A 22,507-nucleotide genomic window follows, 5' to 3' on the forward strand; every position below is an offset into this window, starting at 1 on the left:
CCTGCCAATGCAGGGGACACAGGTTTGAGCCCTGGTCCGGGAAGAGCCCATGTGCTGTGGAGCAGCTGAGCCCGTGCGCCACAACTACTGAGGCTGTGCTCTAGAGCCTGCGAGCCACAAGTACTGAAGCCCGCACACCTAGAGCCCATGCTCCGCAACAAGAGAAGCCACTGCAGTGAGACGCCCTCGCACCGCAACAAAGAGTAGCCCCCGCTCGCCGCAACTAAAGAAAGCCCCCGCACAGCAACGAAGACCTAACGCAGCCATAAATAAATAAAGGAGGGAAGAAAGGAGGGAAGAAGGGAAGGCTGGTGGCAAAGCTAAGCACTCCCATCTATTGTGAACCATGTCATTCTTTTGGGGGTGAGATGAAGAAAGAGAAAGGATTACTGTCTGTTGTTAAGACACAACAAATTATGACTGAAGAGGAGAGTGCCTAAAGAATGTCCTTGGAACTGCTAGTTCTTACTCAGAAGAATAACTACTAGCCTGACTTACAAGGAGCCCTGGCTTGCAGGAACAGCAGGGCAATTAGCTGGTAGTGCTCCCTGGGCAAAGCATCAACACTCAGCCTTATTATAAGGAAGTATCCAGGCTTGGAAAAGAAAGGAAATTAAGGTTTATACTCATACTGGATTGCTCCCTCTAAATTAGCATATTACTGGCAAACTATAGGTATTTGATATAATCTGTTCCAAATATTTAATGGCTGAAGGTGGAAGGGGAAGATACTTTAGGAGACTTGGAGGTATCTGGTTGTTGCTTTTCTAAAAAAATTTGAGGACCAGTTGGAAGGAGATGGTTAATTGCAATAATAAACATGGTTGAAATGAAACCTGTTGCTTGAAGGAGAAGATCTTCAGACCAAGGGAGATAACACAAGAGATGGAAGTGTATAATCTAGAAGGTTCAGTATTCTATAAACATTTGTTGAATGGTATCTCCTCTAAGGCAAATAGATGAAAAGGGAGTCCATTATCTAGAGACCTCATAGAACTGTCAGCGAGTACTGCATACCTCTTCCTCATGCTAGGGCCTTTACAGTTGTAGGTGAGTTACCTGTAGGGGCATTTTCAAGAAGAACCACATTGCTCTGAGGCCCCCACAGATAAAACAGGTTTAGCTCAGAGTCTTAGAAAGAGAATATCACCAATGCCAGAATTATATTAAACAGTAATGGTTGCCAATTTACGTTTAGTGTCAAAACTTTTTTCATAAAATAGTATTCATTGTTTATAAAGACATTTGATGTTATTTCAATGCTGCTATTAAGTAATTTTTGAAAGTACTTTAAGATGATGACAAAATGGTCTCAGATGCCACCATCTACATGTTGTAAGGAAGTCTAGATCATGATGCAAACGACAGCCTGACCCACAGAAGTGTTGTGATTGACTTGCACAGTATTATAAAGGTGGGAAATTTTGCAGAGAAATCTGGTTTTCCATCTCCTCTTAGAAGAAGAAAAATACAACCTGTCAAAGGTGGGCCTGCATTCTAGTGTGACAGTAATCAGCTGGATCTGACTCATTACATTCACACACTCACAAATTGTATACCTCTGCTTGGCTGGTCTCCACCACTCCTTATTGACTGCACACAGCCTACCTTATTTGATTTCTCTCTCTAGCTCCACTGATGGTTGAGTTAGAAACCCTTGACCTGGCCAGCTGTTTCATACAGAATATCTTAGGGGATCCCTCTTACCAGTGCCAGATACCCAAGATGCAGTATTGTGTATTCAAGTGTTGCTAAGAGAGTGAATTTTAAGCATTTCTTCACAGGAAAAAAAAAATGTAACAGGTGATGGATGTGAACTAAACTTACTGTGGTAATCATTTCACAATGCATGCACGTATCAGATCATTAGGTTGTACACCTTAAATTAATGCAGTGTTAAATGTCAAGTACATCTCAATAAAACCGGAAAAAAAATTTGGCTCCAGGGTCCACTAAAAGTCATCATATGTAAGCATCTCAATTTTATTTCCAGGGTGCAGTCTGCTATTACCAATGTTGTCTATGAATGTTTTATTCTTTCCCACTAACTTATGCAAAGAAATAGTCAAGTGCCCAGTCAATCCTCATGATCTTTAAAGACACTTAAAAGCTTGAAGATGTTAAAATGCACTACCTTGGTTTCATTTCTTTGGGGGTATGTGTAGCAAATGTCTTGGTATTTGAAAGTTGAAGTAGCTGTTTTGTTCCAGGTGTTTTTGACATTCTGTAGCTGTAATAGCAGTGTAGATATGCTGATCTCAGAAAATGTAATTTGCGTTCTTAGACATGTTATCCCTTTTTTGAGAGTTAACAAAATGCTCTTGACCTAAAGAGTAATTAATAGCAGAGATTTTAGCTTCCTGTTACTTAATTGGAAGAATCTTAGTAATTTTGACAGAATTGGACAGTTGTGTTGTTTTCCACAGTACTATTTGGCTCACAAAGATAGCTCCAAAGAAGTCATGTCTTTGTATATTCTCAGCCTCTTGTATAAAAGTTTTGATTCAGCTGCTAAAATTGCTTGTTACATTTCATAAATTGCTGATGACAGTGTGTCTCAAACTTCCATTGTTATTCTGTGTATAAAGTTGAAATTTACTTGAAATTTGATCAAGTTAAATGGTGTATTTGTTGCAACCATGACATGTAATAACATATTTTTCTTTTTTTAAAAAATAGATTTGGACTGAGCAACAAATTTGAATCAGAATTCCCTTCTTCATTAACTGGAAAAGTGAGTGTCAATTATTTAGGTATTATTTGTATGCCTCAAAACTAAAGTCTTTTCCTAACAAATTAGAAAAATTTATGCTAATGAGACATGTTTATTGACATTAATACTGCAGTGTTGTTATTTCTTAAAATTTTTCTTTAGGTAGCTCCTGAAGAATTTAAAGCCAGCATCAACAGAGTTAACAGTTGTCTTAAGAAGAACCTTCCTGTTAATGTACGTTGGCTACTTTGTGGCTGCCTTTGTTGCTGCTGCACACTAGGCTGCAGTATGTGGCCAGTTATTTGCCTCAGTAAAAGAGTAAGTTGAATTATATATTTTAATTTAAATATAGAAGTTGACAAGCCAAATCTTGCATTTACCTAGTTTTTATTTTTTGTATTGAATGCATCACACTATTCTGAATACTATACAGAAATAATTTGATCCAATAGAGGAGTGATTAAGTTCCGTCCACATGCTGTTATATTAAATAGCAATCTGAAAATTATAATTTTTATGACATAGGACATTACGTTAGGGTAGAATATAGCGTTCTCTATGTATACATTCATGGTGGTAATTGAAAATTTGGGTTCAGGTCTGCCACTTATCTCTGACCTTCTAGGCATGTTTCCTAACCTATTTATTTATTTGTTTGTTTGTTTATTTATTGCTGCATTGGGTCTTTGTTGCTGTGTGCAGGCTTTCTCTAGTCGTGGTGAGCGGGGGCTACTCTTTGTTGCGAAGCTCGGGCTTCTCATTGTGGTGGCTTTCTCTTGTTGCAGAGCATGGGCTCTAGGCACGCAGGCTTCAGTAGTTGTGGCACGTGGGCTCTAGAGCACAGGCTCAGTAGTTGTGGCGCACGGGCTTAGTTGCTCTGTGGCATGCGGGATCTTCCCGGACCAGGGCTCGAACCCACGTCCCCTGCATTGGCAGGTGGATTCTTAACCACTGCGCCACCAGGAAAGTCCCTTCCTAACCTCTTTAAACTGTAGTTGACATATTTGTAAAATGGCAATATTTACCTCCCTGCTTGAATAGGACTGTTGTAAGGATAAAATAAAATAGTGTTTGTAAAGCTTTTAGTTGAATAGCTCAGAGCAAGAGTCTAATATATGTTGATGAATAGCATTATTACTGAAATGTAAGATAGTACCCATAGAAGAAATAAAATGGTAATAGTGCTTATTTTTATTTGGTGAAATAATGGGGAATTCTGTTTTCTTTTTTTATTCAAAGAAATTTTTTTTGTTATTTTACAAGTTTCCTGTGATGAGTACATGGTAATCCTGTAATCTGAAAAAATGATCTAAAGTGTAATAATTTTGACTGCTTATAATAAAAAATTTCCAAGATGTGGGTAGAGATAAGGCAAATTCGTATAGATTGAATGTGTTATATTTTTGTTAAAAAGCTTTAAAAAATTGTGTAATTAAATGTATAAAAATGAAATACCATTACATTGAAATTGAATGTATAGTTTTGTGTGGCTACATTTCATTTTGTCATCAAATGATAGGAAATATGGAAAAGCAAATTTTATTTGTCCTTTTTTGTTTTACATAATAAGATGTATATTTCTACTGGAAAAATATTTAACTAGTGCATTTTATTAATAGGAAGTAGATATTGCCTTCATAATAAAATTACTATTGTAATATTTACTGTAATATTTACTTTTTTATATTCCAAGAATATTTCTTTTTTTCCCCCCCATATTTCTCACCAGATCATCTTCCTACCATAGATTAAAAGGAAAAAAAAATATGGTTGTACCTGCATCCACAGTTGAATTTGTAGCTCTTATAGTTTAGAGCCTCTCACTCCCTCCTACTGTTTGGGCATTTCCATTGTTTAAGTGATTGCTATATCTTACTTGGTTGGCCATTTGCTGTTATTTAACCCAAGGAATCAGAGAGTTTTATTACTGTAGAAACCTTTGTGACCTAGTTATTTTTATTTTTTTGAGGTTTTGAGATTCTGTTTTTTACTTTTTAAATGAGTAAACAAGACATTGCAATGTGCACACAGTGTAGGATTTAGAAAACAAAAGTAAACTTCCTACCCTTTTCCATGAATTCTTAGTAAGAAGATCATATTTCAGATGCTTTCATTAAATTCCTTCTTATTTGAGACATAAGGTAGATTGACTTTTTTAGGTTATTTCAGTCTGTAGTTTCAGAAAGTACACTTCATTCAACTGTGTATTATTATGTATAAGGTCTTTCTTGTATTTATATGATTTAATTTTTTATGGACTCTACTGTCCAGTGGGCATAAAAAATTTGACTACTGCTTAAAAAACTGTTCATTTCCCTGTCGAGGGTTTAAACTATTATATAATTGGAGAGAGGGACCCTTCATGCATGTATGAAGAGTATTAGAGGCCCTGAAAAAAGGGGTGCTTTGTAAGATGGGGGCAGGATGATTTGGAGCAGGGATTTTTAACCTTTTATTTATCATAGACCCTTTTGATAGTCTGGGGAAGCCTATGAACCCTTTCTTAGAATAATGTTTTATTTGTGTTTGGAAAGGTTTAATGTATCTTAAATGTGTTTTCAAATACATTGGATTATTCAGGAAACCAATTACATAGTTATCAAAATACTGAAACCCCTCAAATGTGTGCTTTATAAATATTTATTAATGCATGCAAAATAAGATAGCAGGGGACTCATGGTAGTATGATGTTATAGGAAAAATCTGTGATTTCTATGAGTGATAAATATACAGGTCCTATTTAAACTACCACAGTTAGTTGCATGCATTCATAGCCTAAGGAAATATACTACATTTCAGTTAGAGGTTAGTGAAATTAAAGATGAATTTTTGTTCTGTCCACTTTCACAGACTGCTGGAATTCTATCTAGGTATTCCATGTTAAGAACCCTTGATTTAGAGGTACTAGTATAAATAAAAGCTAAAACCCAGCCTGATTGCCAGCCTCTGAACCCCTCTGAACGTCTGCTTTGTCCTCGTTTGTGATGTGGAATCATCTTATATGGTTAGAATTGTCTCACTCTAAGGCAAATCAGGACCAGAGGCATACTCCATATGCAGCTTAGCGTTTTCACCTTCCTAACATTACTTAATAGTTTGAATAACTAGATTTCTGCCTTGTCTTTGAAACCCATCCCCAAATGAGTGATCCTTTTTATGACCTGGCCATGTTCCAGAGACCTGGTTTTTAATCTGTCCTATCGTTATTATTTTTAGGTCTTCCAAATTGCCTTTTCCTTTTAATTTTTTTTAAAATTTATTTTTTGGCTGCGTTGGGTCTTCGTTGCCATGTGTAGGCTTTCTCTAGTTGCGGCGAGTGGGGGCTCCTCTTCGTTGTGGTGCACGGACTTCTCGTTGCGGTGGCTTCTCTTGTTGCAGAGCATGGGCTCTAAGTGTGTGGGCTCAGTAGTTGTGGCTCACGGGCTCTATAGTGTAGGGTCAGTAGTTGTAGTGCACGGGCTTAGTTTCTCCGGGGCATGTGGGATCTTCCTGGACCAGGGCTTGAACCTGTGTCCCCTGCACTGGCAGGCGGATTCTCAACCGCTGTGCCACCAGGGAAGTCTGCCTTTTCCTTTTAAAAAAAATTACCTTAGCCTATTTTTGAAAATTATTTAATATACAGTAAAATTTTCTCTTTTTGATGTACAGTTCTATGATTTTTGACAAATGCATAGAGTTGTGTAACTACTGCCACAATCAAGATACATTACAGTTCTTTCACTTCAAAAAACTTCCTTTTTCTGTCCCACTGCAGTCACACCCTCTTCGGTTTTTAAACCCTGGCAACACTGATCTGTTCTCTATCCCTATGGTTCTGCCTTTTCTAGAATATTGTATGAATGGAAGTATACAGTGTATATAGCCACTTGAATCTGGCTTCTTTCATTCAGGTAGTGCATTTTAGAGTCATCTATTTTGTTTCATGTATCAATAGTTTATTCTTTTTTATTGCTGAGTAGCATTCTATTGTATGGATGTATCACAATTTGTTTATCCATTTGTTTATCCAATTGAAGGACATCCCTTGTCAGATATATAACTTGCAAATATATTTTTGCAGTCTGTAATTGTCTTTTCATTCTCTTGATGTCTTTGGCAGAGCAAAAGTTTTTTATTTTGCTTAAGTCCAATTTGTTAATTTTTTAAAAATTGATTGTGCATTTGGTGTCATATCTAAGAATTCTTTGCCTAAATTAGGGTCACAACATTTTTCTCCTGTGATCTCTTCTGCATTTTACTTTTAGGTCTGTCACCCATTTTGAGTCAGTATTTGTACAGGTGTGAGTAGATCAAAGTTCATTTTTTGCATATGACTTCACGTTTTCCAGGGTGATTTGTTGAAAAGACTATCCTTTTTCCATTAAATTGCCATTGTATGGGTACATTGTCAAAAGTCAATCAACCATATATATGTGGATCTATTTCTGGACTCTGTTCTGTTCTATTGACTTGTGTCCATCTTGATTTCAATACCATGTGGTCTTATTTATAATATTTTATAGCTGTATAGTATATAGTATATATATATATGCTATAGTGCTGTAGTACCTACTATAAAACTATAAAGTACTATATACAAGATACATCTATATATATGTATATATAGTATCTAGTGTGTGTGTATATATATATACATATATATGTGTGTGTGTGTGTGTGTGTGTGTGTATATATATATATATATATATATATATATAGTTTAGTACCTTATAGCTTCATAGTAAGTGTGTAATCAGGTAGGGCAAGTCTTCTAAACTTCATTCTTCTTTTTCAGGATTGTTTTGGCTATTCTAATTTCTTTCATTTTTCATATATGTTTTAGATTCAGATTGTTGTGTCTAAAAAAATATGCTGGGATTTTGATGGATTGAAATTATAGATCAATATGGAGAAAATAGACATCTTAACAACAAGTCTTCTAAACCGTTAATGTGGCATACCTCTCTATTTATTTAGGTCTTCTTTGATTTCTTTTTCATCAGTATTTTGTAATTTTTTGCATAGCATACAGATCATGCACATATTTTGTTAGCTTTATATGTACTTATTCCTTTGGTTTAGGTGCTATTAATGGTATTTTTAAATTTTTGACTTCCAGTTGTTCATTGCTAGTACATAAAAAATACAATTGATTTTTGTATATTGACATTGTGTCCTGTGATCTTATTATATTACAGGAATGTTTTTGTACATTCTATGGGATTTTCTACATAGATAACTATGTTGTTTTATTTCTCGATTTCTAATCTGTATACCTTTTATTTCTTTCTCTCTTTTTTCACTGAGTAGGATTTCCAGTAAAATGTTGAATAGGAGTGATGAGAGTGGACTCCTTTAGGCCTGATTTTCTCTATTTTTCTGTTTTCAATTTCACTGCTTTTTGCTCCTATTTTTATTATTTCTTCTCCTTGCTTTGGATTTAATTTGTTTATTTATTTCTAACTGCACTGACTAGAATCTCCAGAAAAACACTGATTAGAAGCAGTGAGAACATATGTCCTTGTCTTGCTCCTGATATTAGGGGGAATGCATTCTCACTTTCATCATTCCATATCATATTAATGACAGGGTTTTGTAGATATCCTTTATCATCTGAGTAAGTTTTATTCTACTAGTTTGTGGAGAGTTTTTATCAGGAATAGATGGTGGATTTTGTCAGATACCTTTTCTGCTTCTTTAGAGTGGTTATATGGTTTTTCGTTTTTAGTTTAGAAATATGTGGAATTGATTGGATTTTTGGATGTTAAACCAACCTTGCATTCCTGGAATGAACCTCACTTGGTCATGTCTATTTTTCTTTTAATATTTTTGTTGGATTTGATAGACTATAAGTTTGTTTAGAAGTCTTATATCTGTGTTCATGAGGGATATTTTTCTGTAGTCTTTTCTCGTAATGTCTGATTTTGGCATTGGGGTAGTGATAGCCTCACAAAATGAGTTGGGAAGTGTTCCCTCTTCAGTTTTCTGGATGAGTTTGTGCAGAATATGCATTATTTCTTCCTTAAATTTTAGGAGCACTCATCAAGGTTCCTCTGTGTTGTAATGTGTATCAATTCTCCATTCTTTTTTATGGTTGAATAATATCCCATTATGCATATATATCACAGTTTGTGCTTAACTTCTCGAGGAACCAGAGCAGTGTTTAGTCTAGGGCTGAGCACTAGTGAGGCAAGACCTTCCTGGTTACTTTACTCAGTAGCTTGTTAATTGTGATGTTTTCTAGTATGGCTCATGGAAAGAGGCTTTGGGCTGGATATTTGTCAGTTTGGGATACTCTTCCTGTAATCCTTTCTAGTAGTTCTTTGCTCTACCTTTGGTAGTTTCCTTACCCACGTGTGCTGCTCAGCACTCACCTTGATACTCAGTAGAGACTATCTGCAGATCTTTGGAGTTCTTTGCAGCACTTTCCTCTCTGGTACTCTGTTCTGTGGCTTCTAGCTGCCTTGGTTTCCTCAGAGTCTCAGCTCAGTCTCCTTAACTCGGAGTTGCCGGCTTTGTCTGGGCTCTCCCTCCATTCACTGTGGCCTGGAAGCTCTCTGACATCAGTAATCATGGGAAAGCATAGGGCCTTTCTCATTTGTCTCTGTCTCCCAGGAATTCTGGTCTTTCCTTGTCTGTTGTCCATTGTCTTGAAAACAGTTTCATATGCTTTGAGGGGTATTTTGGGTTTTTGTTTGTTTGTTTTGGTGGTTTCAGGCCAGAGGGTAAATCTGGTGCCTATTGCTGCATCGTCGCTGAAAATGAAAGTCTGAATGTCCTCTTTTTTATAGAAGTGTTGTGACAAATAACTACTGTGCTGCGGATTGAAAGATTTATATTAACGCTATACTCAAAGAGCATGTAGTCTATTTGGAGAATTGGCTAGATGAGTGCAGAGATAGTTTAAGTTTGTAAGTACTTGTCATGTTTTTCATGAAGTAGCTCTAATAACAAAAGACAATAAATATATGTCCTTAGGGTCTAGAAATATGAAGTAGCCACCTGCAATCACAAAATATGTTTGAAGTCTTGTGTTACATCTCAGACACTCATCTGAATTTTACATTCTATTACAAAACATATATTTTTTTAATAGAAAATGTTTAAAATGACTTCTTGAATAAAGTTGATACTCTTAGAATATAAGCATATGTGTCTTATGAAATTGCTGGTTTTAGCTACCACTTCTTTATGCTGCTAGTATGCCATTCTCTGGCAGTTACTTATTCATTAATTCAATTAATATTTCTAAAGCTGCACTGTGGACTTGGTACTGTTTAAGATGCTGTTTAGATACTGTTTAGAGGTTATATGTTTCCTCTTGTAGACTTAAAAAGTAGACAGAAAGCAATGAGGTAATTACAGATAGTGATAAGTGCTTGGAAGACAATAAAGCAGAAAACCTCAGCCTTTTGCTGTTCTTTGTAAGAGCTTGAGGAGCTTACAAGCAAATAAAATGCTTCAGCTTCATTAAATAGATCTTATGACCTTTACTTTGCAAAAGCTTATTTTTGTTGATACTTGTGATTATACTTTGCTTTTTGATTGTGCCTTAATTGTAATATTATAGTTTTGAAAATTGATGTCTAAGTAAGTGAACTCTTTATGACTTGTTTTTCTTTCAGCCTGGCTTATTTATTGAGGAAACAAGTTTCATAATTTTACTGTACATTGTGTTACAGTCTTTTTTGTTTTAGCTTGTTTTCCATCCTAAAGTAACTATTAGTTTCAGTCTTCTAAGATTTTGCATATATATATAAAATATCCCACATTTAGTGGTTTTATAGACTTTGTTTATATATGCTCTCAGCCATTATCCTTTCTGACTGAAGAACTCTTAAGTTTTAGAATGTTTATACACCAATTTCTTAATCTAATGAGTTGTCTTACCTCCTTTTTTTAGTGCTTTAATCTCTCTCTTACATATGATGACCAAAATTGTGTGGCTTTCTAAAAGTGCTCTCTGTATGGATTTGTTGTAAATAGTGTATATTTCCATTCCCTTTATACTTTTATTTGTATGTTGTCCTGTATCAGGGAATCATTTCTTTAGGAATAGGGAAATAGGCTGCAACATGTGGTAGCTGGGACCTGCACTTTGGTGCTAGAGGAACTGGTTTGGAAAGTGGTACTTACTCAGAATGACTGATCAGTTCACTCTCTCTAAACCTCAGTTTTTACCTCTCTAAGATGGCGTTAATCTCTTCTTTGCAGTGTTGTTTTAAAAATTAGAGCAAGTGCATGTAGGGTACTTAGTATAGCATTTTGGCTATAGTGTGTGCTTAGTTAACGGCAGTTGCTATTAATATCATTTTATTATTCTTCCCAGTGTCTGTCTTGCTAACTACTATATCCCCAGTGCCTCTCACAGTGCCTCTCGTCTACTTTATGTTCAATAAGTATTTGCTGAATGAATGTACCTTTTGGCTTTTGAAATTCGTGAGTAGTAAGAACGTAACATTTCAGAAGATATAGTCCTCACTATTCAAAATAAGATTCCTAAGTAAATAAAAGCATCTTGTCTTTTAGAGTAAATAACATTTTTTTTTTTCTGCAGGAGCAGTGTGATAAAGTATAAACAATAGTAAATTAGTGTTTGAAGCTGAGTGACTTTGAGAGAGTCACTTAAAACCTCTCTGGGACTGGACTTTCACCACCATCCCCCCCACATCTTCTTTTTCTTTTAATCTCAGAAGAAGAGAGGCTGACTGATCTCTCTAGGTACTCTCCAGCCCTAAAAATCTATAATCCTTTGAAAATTGAGCTGTGTAGGTCTACAAAACATCGCTATTTCCAAGCTCTAAGTAAAGAAGTTCTCAATATTGATTTTTATTTCAAATCTAAAGATTTAACATTTTAGTAAAATATTTTCTTTCTTTGTTTTTTTTAGTTTTCCTTTTACTTTTTTGGCTTCTCTGAGTTTTTTTGGATAATTGCTATTTAGTTTTGAAACTTTGATTAAAAAAAAAAGGCCTGTATCTCATCTAACTGTTTTACTTTAAGTTGTATTATGCTTAGATTTACTTCTAGATATCTTTTCTCTCAACCTCAAGTTTAGTTATCCAATAATTGTGAGTTACTTTGGTTGGGGTATAGAAGGGGTGGAAAATCCAAATGGAAGAGGTCAAGAGTAGAGGGTTTTGAGTGAGAATGCAGCCTTGTAAGACTTTAAAAAATTCAAGGGAAAGTGAACCTAGGACAGTCATAACCAAAGAGCTGCAAATATTTGTATATGAGAGGAATTTGAAGTATACTTACTCAGTTATACTAACAGTATTAAAAGTTACCCAAAACTTTTAGAACTCTAATTTACTCTGTGTTTGGGATTTGAGCATTTGTATTCAGTAACTCTGAATCATGAGAATGTCAGTGAACCTTTGGATGAAGAATTAGATAAAGAAAAATGCTAATATGTTTCAGGTAATGAAAGCAAAACAAACTTAAAAACATCATAATGAAATTTTAGTGAAGGGCGATCTTGAAAAGTTTCTGGTAAACAAAAGAGATGATGAGTTAAATGTAGTCTTATGACAATCATTATTATTAATTGAAAGTATAGGAAAACCAGTGCTAACTTTTCTTTAACGCATGCTATCCAATTGCTTTATTTCTATAAATATAACATATTTATAAGGGCTTTCATATGTTCAAGATAAGTATACATCTGTGAAACCAACATTATAAGCGGTGCTGTAAACCCAACCATCACCTCTAATAATTCACTCCTTTCCTCCCTCTTTTTTTGTGTGTGTAGGTGTGACAAGAACATTTAATGTAAGATCTACCCCATGCATTCTTCCCCCACCCCCAGCTTTACTGAGATGTAATTGACACATAACATTGCATAAGTTTAAAGTGTACAACATGATGATCTGATACACATATATATTGCAAAACCCAAACGTTCTCTTCTAATCTTGAGTGTTCACTTTATGCCAGGGTCATTGAGTTAATCAATTTACTTGTACTGTGTCATTCAATCTTCCCCAAATTCCAAGAGTAGGCATTCATATTATTCCTATTTTAAGGATGAGAAAACTGAGGCTCAGAAGTTAAGTAATGTTTGAGATCCCACAGTCTACAAAGCTAGGCCATAATTTGAACCCCAGGCTTAAAGCCTCAGATATGCTTTTTTTCACTCTTTGATAAGGATACAAAATCAAGCTGTTTTTTATTACTTATCATAATTTAATTTTATACCTGGAAGCAGGGGGATTTTAGAGGTTTGGAAGAAACTTAAAAGATCATTATTTCACAAGATAGGAGATTCAGGCCCATTGAGTGTTGTAAGTTTATCCAGTTGATTTATAAATGGTAACAGTGTTCAAGCATTTTATATTAGCTTTTGCAGTACTTTAGTTTTTCAGCAGATTTAGCTTTCCAATTATTTTTTCCCTAATATTTAAACAAATTTGTAATTTTTTTTTTTGTGTGTGGTACGTGGGCCTCTCACTGCTGTGGCCTCTCCTGTTGCAGAGCACAGGCTCCGGATGCGCAGGCTCAGCGGCCATGGCTCATGGGCCCAGCCGCTCTGCGGCATGTGGGATCTTCCCGGACCGGGCCACGCACCCGTGTCCCCTGCATCGGCAGGCGGACTCCCAACCACTGCGCCACCAGGGAAGCCCATAAACAAATTTGTATTTCTTGAAAATACAAACTAACAGTAAAGGAAGGAGGCCATAAAGGAGGTAAAGATGCAGGAAAACAGTATATTTTAATCAGATTTTATACAAAGTTCCAGTTGGACAACTAAGAGTTGATATATTGCTTTTGCTTCTATTTTACTTTTATAAAAACAAAAATCAACATCCCTGTCTTTGAAAAATTATCAGGGTCTCACACCCTAATAAATAAGTACACATTATTTCTGGTAAAGTTTTTTCTTTTTATAATATTACACGCTTCCTTAAAACTTGTGTATTTACTCTTAGAGAGACTGAGAATGTCATGTAAGGAGTTAATGCAAAGTAGTGGGGACAGGGGCTCGCAGCACTGAAGGTAGAGTCGGGTATTCTAACACCCATCTATCCTTAAGTGTTCAATTTGCAGTTTCTTGCCTCTTCTTTAGTATCTCCCACATTATAAGGATAAATAGGTTTAACCTCTTTCAAATCTTACTTCAGTTGCTGTGGAAAAGGGATCTCATGTAAAAAATTTCTTAGGACCAGAAGAATATACTTATTGCTGTTTCATTTTAAAGAATACTTTAGGCGTGAAACTTAGAAAACTGATTCTTACATAAACTAAATAAATTACTTCCGTTAGTGTGAATGGCACTGATGATTTGTTTTTAGCTGGAGTAAAAACATGTTACTAAATTAAATTCTCATTATGAAAGAAGATATGCAAGAAAGAAGTGTAAACTTTGAGTCTTAAATATTCAGAGATGGCACTGGGACTTTAAAGATGTGTTCGACTCCTTTAAAATGTGTTTTGCCTAGAGCTGGCTGACATTCAGTTCCCTCTGAATATTTAGAACATAGTATTGGTGTGGTGGTTTATAGAAAGATTTGCTCACCTACTTCAGTGTCCAGTCTGCTGTTACCCCATGCCATGAGTTCTTAATTTCAGATGGTATATTTTTCAGTTCTAGAAGGTCCATTTGATGTTTTTATAGAGGCTAGTCCTCTTTTGAAATTCTTCATCTTTTCACCCATTTTGTCCGTCTTTTCCCTCTATTTAATGGAACATACTAATCATAGTTAATTTAAATTCCTGTCAGCTAATACCAATACTTGGATTATCTGTGGATCTGTTTCTGTGGGTTTTTTCTTTTGATTATTGGTCATTTTTTCCTGACTCTTAAAGTTTTAAATTTTATGCTAGATGTTATAAACAGAATGAAGTAGAAACTCCAGAAAAAATCTTCCAAAATCAAGGGTCCCATCTGTTCTGTATTAGGCAGATAGCTTGAGGAGAACGATCACTTTGATCTAATGAGAGATTGAGGTGGGTTGGGCTGGGTTGCAAGTTTAGTAGATTCAGTCCATCTCTAGTTTTCTATTTCTTGGGTATGACCCTCTCAGACTTTTGATTGAGGCCTGGCAGGTAGGTCTTTGTCTCCTCTCCTCAGGAGGTTGTATCCTTCGGATATTTTGAGTTTAGCTTTCCATCTTATGCAGGTTCAGGTGTTTTGAGGGGGAGACCAATCATGAGTTTGTTGAAGATCCTCCTCCATCTAGCAGAATTTTGTCTCCTAAATACTAGGAGACTATGAGTAATTTTTCTCTGCCTTTTTGTCTTGGTCCCCCATCCTTCCATGTTGCCCCAGAATTCAGTAGTGTCTCTAGGGAAAACTGGCTTTGCATTTTAGGGTACATCTAATTTCCAGTCCATTGGGCCAGGCTGTACAACCTACAAAAGCTCTGTTGATTTCCCTTTTCCCTAGTAGAGTCCCACTGGTGCCAAGCCTAATCCTCAGCTGACCTCTCTAATCAACAAAGAAAGAAAATGGCCAGTACATAATCATCAAATGATTTAGAAAGCGCTCTTTCCTTCTCTGGATTTTATTTCATCTAGTCCTTGTTGCTTCCAGAATTTTCTGATGTTTTAAAAATAATGGGTTTTTTTCTTCTTCAGTTTATCCGTTTCTATTTGTGATGGGAGTGTTGGCTTGAGTTTGACATCCTACACAGAAATATAAGTCTCTAGTTACCTTGACTTTACATAAAGATTATGCTGTTCTTTGCATGTTGGGAAGGAAAGAATGGTGTGATTATCACTCTCTTGTTTTTTAACATTTTGTTTGAAATTTCTTCGTGTTTGGAATTGAAGAAATCGTATTTTAAGGACATTGTATTCATTTTATGTTTGTGCCTTGATTGGGAGGATTTATAAATTGATGTCTCTTAATTCAGTTGCAAGTAAAAATAGTTATGCTTGCTGATCCCAAGTAAAAAGAATGTTGGGTTTAAAGTTTAGAGATCCGAGTTTGAATCCTGTCATTACCCTTACTGGTTGTGTGACCTTGGGCAAACTATTTAACTTCTTTAAGCCTGTGTACTTAATCTATAAAATAATAATATACCTCAATTCATGTTTTGTTGCACAAAGCAAGATATAAACAAAAACAGAATACATTTTGGATAAATCTCATTGAGACTTAAGAATAAAGTAGAATGAGTACTTCTAGACCTTAGAGCTGGAGAAAATTTAGTTTTAGATTAGGTTGGCTGTTCAAGGCCAATAGCCTAGTTAGTGGCTTAAGATACCTTGCGTGTCATAGACATGTTATTCAACAAGTTACAAATTCTTTACAAATTCATAGTTCGTTGAATAATGGAGAGAGCATGATGTTGAAAGCCATACAATCCCGGTTTCAAATCGCAACTCCACCATTTCCTAGTGTAGCTTTAAGTTTCTTAACCCCACTAAGACACAGTTTTCATATGTAAAATAAAAGTTATACAAGCTGCCTTCTAGGTTTATTGTGAAGATTAAATAAGGTAACAAAGGGAAGACACATGGCATGGGGTCACATCCAAAGTGAGGATCAACAAATACTATTCCTTACTCCTTTTTGTTTCTGTTTCTCCAGTTGTCCATTATAATTAATCAGCAGTAATTTTTTTTTAACTCCACCTGTTGGTTCTAGCCAGTGATTCTTCCTTGTGTAGTTATATAGATTTTAAAAATCCCTGATAGTAATACATTTGACTCTTAGTGAAATTCATTTGTCTTATGAATAATTTTTCTAATTTTCTGCTGTCAATTGAAACTCAGTTTTAGTTTTTTGATATGTTATCAGTATTTTCTGAAAAGTTATCAGAGGTTTGTGGATAACCCCTTAAAATTGTGTGCAACATTTTACATATTGGTGCATAAATGCTTTTTTCATCATTCACAAGGTAGAGTAACCTTAAAAAGTTAAGAACCACAAGCCTAGTCATACACTCTTTTTTTAAAAAATATAAATTTATTTATTTATTTATTTTTGGCTGTGTTGGGTCTTTTTGCTGCATACGGGCTTTCTCTAGTTGTGGCGAGTGGGGGCTACTCTTCACTGGGGTGTGAGGGCTTCTCACTGCGGTGGCTTCTCTTGTTGTGGAGCACGGGCTGTAGGCTCTCGGGCTTCAGTAGTTGTGGCTCGCGGGCTCTAGAGCGCAGGCTCAGTAGTTGTGGTGCACGGGCTTAGTTGCTCCGAGGCATGTGGGATCTTCCTGGACCAGGGCTCGAACCCGTGTCCTCAGCATTGGCAGGTGGATTCTTAACCACTGCGCCACCAGGGAAGCCCTAGTCATATACTCTTGATTAAATTGTATTTAAGCATACCTTGTTTAAGATTAGTACCTGTAAGTCACTGCTCAGTACTAAGTTAAAAGGGCACTTTTGATACACAAAATATTTGCAGTTGTTTATCTTCATCTAAAAATAGTACTTTTAACAAACAGTATGAAAAGGATTGTTCTGAATATACTTTAGTGGATATTTAGTTTATCTAGGTTACTTAAAAGTTAATATTCACATAAAATTTTTAAAAGCGGCCTTTAAGTACAGGAAGGGAATTTGTTTAAAAATCCTTTTGAGGAATCTAATCATATTCTAGTTTGTCTTTTGGTGAATATAGAGTTTTCATGTATCATAATACTGAGAGATGCCATTTAATTTTCTGCACATAACTGCAGTATAAGATTTATATTAATCCAGAACAGACAGAGGTGAATCAAGTAATTTTCTCTTAAGTTAAAATAATTATTTAAAATTTTATATGGTTTCTTTCTAATGACTTATAACTAAGAACATTTTTGTTTCACTTATTTTAATGATTCGAATTTGCACAGATGTCAAAAGATAAGTATAGTTTTTATTTGAAAATACTTAAAAGTTTAAAAAATTATGAATACATTCAAAGCATTATTCTAGCTAAAGCTTAATTAATGCATTATAAACTTAGGAGTTTAAAACTAAAACTTGTTTTAAATAAGACATTGAACATTGTGATGTTATGAATAAATCCTGTTCAAATAAGCTTTAATTTTAAGTAGTTGAACTTTTACAAATAGTTATTAGTGAGCTACCCTATTTATACATTTTGTTAACATATCTTAGCATCTTATGTTCTAAAGACTGATAAGAATGCCATTTCTTTGAGAAAAATTCAGAGAAATTTTGTTACAGCTTCCACATTAAACGTTTTTCCTTTGGTTTTAAGTACTTTAAAATCTATGAAATTTCTATTGATTTTATTAGCAAGTTCTAGAAAACTACTTCTTTGAAAAACCGTTTTTTCAAACGATTGTGAGTAAATGAATCGTTGGTAATGAGTATGCTGTTAAGTAATAGTGGTAACAAAGTAGAGAAGAAGTAATACATTGAAGATTTGCTAAATGATTTCTTGCTGTCCTGAAAGACTTATTTATATCTAGTGGCACATATTTGTTTATAGGGAATAATAACATATTCCTTAGAAAGTATGATATTAGGAAAAAATTACAAAAATGTTTCTTCTAATAATAAGTCAAATTTGAATTTTCAGGAAATCCTGATTTTCAGTTGCAGTAACGTAACTTTATCTAGGTGTTTCATATGTATTTTTCTATTGTAAGCTTACTCTAGATGCTTCTTTGGAAATTGATAGGGCTATATCATACCTAATATTAATTGTTGATTAATCATTATTTAATTAGCCTTTTATGTGAATTATCCAGGCTATTTTACTTCTTTTGCAGTTGGCATGTTTTGACTTATTTCCACAATTCTGCCAAAAATGTAAAGGAACCAAAGGAGTAGAAGCCAAAATTTCTATCCTCCTGTTATTACTACTTACTACTCAAGTTGAGTCTATTTAATAAATAAGTCTATTTGTAATTGTAATGATGTTTTTAAACTTCTATTATTTTTTACTTTAACATTGCTGAACAGCTATATTAGAACTAGTTCACCAGTGAGAAAAATAAAATTAGCAAGGTGCTGAAATGAGGAAATGTGTTAAAAAAAAAAGTTAAAGTGAGAGCTCTGTGATGAGGGAGGTGGGTAGGAGTCCAGATGCTTGGAGCAGTCCTTTTCCCAACCAGTTTAGTTGACATGATGTTATTTTCATAAAAAACTTGTTTTGATTACATGGTATGAGTTGATGGTCTTGGTCCTTTTAATTAAGGATAAGAATCCATGATAAAATTAGATTTCTTATTGATCATCTTATGCAGAAGGACTGAGGATTCATTGGTTAAGAACCACTAACCTGTCCTCTCGCCCCCAGGGTGTGAGCACTGAAAAGGATTAAGGCCCACTGTAGGGAAGCTTGCACTGAAGCCTGCACTGCCCTTTCCCCTGTTCTTTCAGTTAAATAGAAGATTTTTAGTTCCCATGACTGTCAGTCTGGTGCTTTTCACAAGCACCAAATTCTTTTAAGAAAATTAAGATGACTTATTTTTAGATCCACTGGCCTAGAATACCGAAAGATGATATATTTTTTTGGTACTTCATGTTGACAGACCTTATACATATTGTTTTTTTTTCTGATGCATATTAGTTTGCTTTAATTTATGTTGAATTTGGTGATCGATACAAACTTTTAAAAATCAAGGACAGATATTTATATGGTTAAGTTTGTTTGTCCAGTAGTAATCACAGTTTGGCAATGTTAAATCTTATATTTCATTAGAAATAGCTATCTGACAACTCTGTGGACATAAACTCTTAACTTTTATTTCTAGATTACTGCAATAATAAGGTACTTTCTTTTCATGTTTAAAGGCTTTAAATAGCTTTTATAAATGCTGAAGTGTCATATTTTTTTCAATATCTGCCAAATTGGTATTGTATTTAATTGTGAAAATATATTTTGATTTTGTTAACTAAAATAATTGCAAAGTATTAAACATTCTCAGTAGTTAAAGCTTTTTTTTTCCCCATTTAATTTGAGCTTTTGTTGTTACTAACAAATAATTTGTGGCACAGTTTCTTTTCTTTCTTTCTTTTCTTTCTTTTTTTTTTTTTTAATGACTGTTACAATCTATATACTTGTCACCTTAGTGTGCTAGAAATGTTCCACTCAGATGAAGGGTTCCTTTCTGGTTTTGTATGTTCTCACCTGCTCCTCACTGTAAATCATTGAGATGTCAAGTGCAATGATTAATTAAGCTGCACGTGCAAGTGCTTTTTTTTTCACCTGTCAAGCAGGAAAGAAGTCTTATAGCAAGATTAGATGGTGTTAATTCACAGCTATTACTCCAGACTGTGAAGTGTGTAAAAATATTTTATATTTAGATGCTTACTTAGAATATGGCATACCACCGTTTGTTTGGTTTAGAATTATTAAATATTGTAAGATATAATTATTATATCATCAAACCTTGTCATTAAACTTTCAATTAGAGGCAAAGGATAAATTCAGAATTCCTACATGAATATTTTGGAATTTAAGGTTCATACTTTATAATTACCTTTTATTCAAATACTGGTAGTTGATTTATTTAAAGTAAATATTTAAGTTTCTAAATTTATGTGTGTGTGTATGTATCATATACACCATGAGATCCATTCATAATGAGATTTGTTCTTGTTATAATATAGTATGGGTTTAAATTTGTGATGAAACGATGATTGTGGTAACTACCCTTTTTTCTGTGAGTAATGAATATTTGCAGATTGTAATGTCAACGTTTTAATTTTTATACATTAATATGAAACAAGAGACTTGGAAAGCTTGTTCTCCCCACCTTACTTCTTTCATACCCCCTGCCCCCTTTTTAAACCATCAGTAAAAAGTAAAACCTCAAATTGTATAGTAATCTTAATCTATTATTAAAAGGTCCTAGAAAGGAAGATTACAAGGTAGATTCAGGTTTTGAATCGGTTTTGCCATTGGTTTAGCAGCGGGTGGGCAGGCAGATGCCTGCTCAGAGTAGAACCTATTGCCATTTTTCACCATTGATAGAGTAGCCTTTCAGAGTCAATGAGCTCTGTCAATGTGAGCTTGTCAAGGCTACAACTTCATAGACCTGAGAGGCGGTTTGAGAGGTCAGCCCTTTTCAGGTTCGCTGTGATGCAAATGAACTTTAATGCTTAAACAACTATTGGAATTTTTATGTCTGCTCCTTGTTCTTTTTTCTTCACAAAGTCATTGACGAGACATTCAGTGCTTTTTAAATTGGAAGTTGCATTGTGCTAAAGACCTAGTACAGATTTACGGAGGGCTGAAAGCAGTTAGATCATGTTCTTTTCATGGTGCGATTAGAATCAAATCGATTTCCCTACAGCCTTCAGCATTCAGATGGCAATTTTAACAAAGCTTGGGGGCTAGACAAGGGACAAAACGACTGAACTGAATGTTAATTACACTCTGCAGCCTTATTTTCTTTTGATTTGGGGCTGACTGGCAACTAAATTAACAAAAAGTGTGACCATAACTGCTGCCCTATTTTCATTTAAAAGGAGAGCTGCCTCTAAAAGGCTATCTTTACAAAGAAACAAGTGAGGTTTGCTGATCATTGTTAACAAGGGCACTTTTTTCCTTTAAAATTCTTGCCAAAAAACTGTTCAAAAAAAGTAATGTAATAAATTAGTCATTGGCATATTATTATCCAGGGAGTTAGTTGATTTTCTGATTTTTATGACATAAGCTTAGAAAATGTAAGGCAGTAAGTAGTAGTTATGAATTATAATTGGCACCTCTGTGACTGTGGTGTCTTTAGCATGTTTAACATGCTAAGAGGTAATATGGTAACTAAATTATAGTAGGTACTTTAAATAAATATTAAACATTTTATTATGTAACATTCAAAACCAGCTTGATCCTAACAGTTTTTCACCTAGCTCATCCTTGTTTGACATGAAGATTTTCGTATTTGATGATTAGTACTTATTTAGTTGTGCCACATTAATGGAGCTGTATGCTTTTCTCCTTTCCTTGCAAGGAAGCTGCAGCTGCAGCAAGTTGCAGTTGCTTCTTGTGGCAACACTGTCCTGTTTGCACCTGCATCTGTGTCAGTCTCATCCTAACACCTGGCACCATGAATTATCCTCCCCTTTTTTCCTCCTAAGCAAGAAACATTTCATGCTGCATAGTATATATTGCAAAAATCAAGTGATCTTAAATATAAATTTCTTAGTTGGTTCCTTTTACAGTAGTATTGAATAAAGAGTTTGATTTTCAAATAAAACCAATTTTGTTTGAAAACCAACAAAAATGATTGGAGACTGAATGAAGCTGCAGCTGCAGCAAGTTGCAGTTGCTTCTTGTGGCAACACTGTCCTGGTTGCACCTGCATCTGTGTCAGTCTCATCCTAACACCTGGCACCATGAATTATCCTTCCCTTTATTCCTCCCAAGCAAGAAACATTTCATGCTGCATAGTATATATTGCAAAAATCAAGTGATCTTAAATATAAATTTCTTAGTTGATTCCTTTAACAGTAGTATTGAATAGTTTGATTTTCAAGTAAAACCAGTTTTGTTTGAAAACCAACAAAAATGATTGGTTTAAATGCAGTTTTGCCTCTGTTGGAAAATCTTTATCTGTGGAATAATAAACTAGCTCTTAAATTTGGACATTATTTTTAAGTATGAGGTAAAAATTAGTTTGATTTGTTAGCAAATTGATTTTTTTATTAACCTTTAATTATTTCCTTTTTAAATTTACTATAAAGACCCTTTTCATTTCGTTAACTAATGTGTAAATAACCTTTGTTTTAAAATATATATATATTAAGGTATTCTTGTTTTACTACTTAAGTATTACAATATTTTTGAAAGAAATGGGGATTTAAATTTGTGTCATTTGGTAGATAACATTAGCTGTTTAGACTTTGATAGTTTTAATCAGAGGCTAGTAAGTTCGAAACAGTTAAAAAATACAATGCCAAAAAACAAAA

At 34.6% G+C, this 22,507-nt stretch overlaps 1 protein-coding gene across 4 annotated transcripts in view; it reads left to right on the forward strand.

Annotated features, from left to right (window-relative positions):
• Positions 1-22,507, forward strand: part of CHIC2 (cysteine rich hydrophobic domain 2) — a 92,652-nt gene that overhangs the window by 19,914 nt on the left and 50,231 nt on the right. For all 4 annotated transcript variants that reach the window (XM_060148156.1, XM_060148158.1, XM_060148157.1 and 1 more), the window contains exons 2-3: positions 2,680-2,734; positions 2,876-3,031. In XM_060148156.1, the coding sequence (XP_060004139.1) occupies positions 2,680-2,734; positions 2,876-3,031 (211 nt within the window). The remainder of the gene's footprint in view (positions 1-2,679; positions 2,735-2,875; positions 3,032-22,507) is intronic.

Source organism: Lagenorhynchus albirostris, chromosome 4 (genome assembly GCF_949774975.1).
Source record: "Lagenorhynchus albirostris chromosome 4, mLagAlb1.1, whole genome shotgun sequence".
Classification (NCBI taxonomy): Eukaryota; Metazoa; Chordata; class Mammalia; order Artiodactyla; family Delphinidae; genus Lagenorhynchus; species Lagenorhynchus albirostris.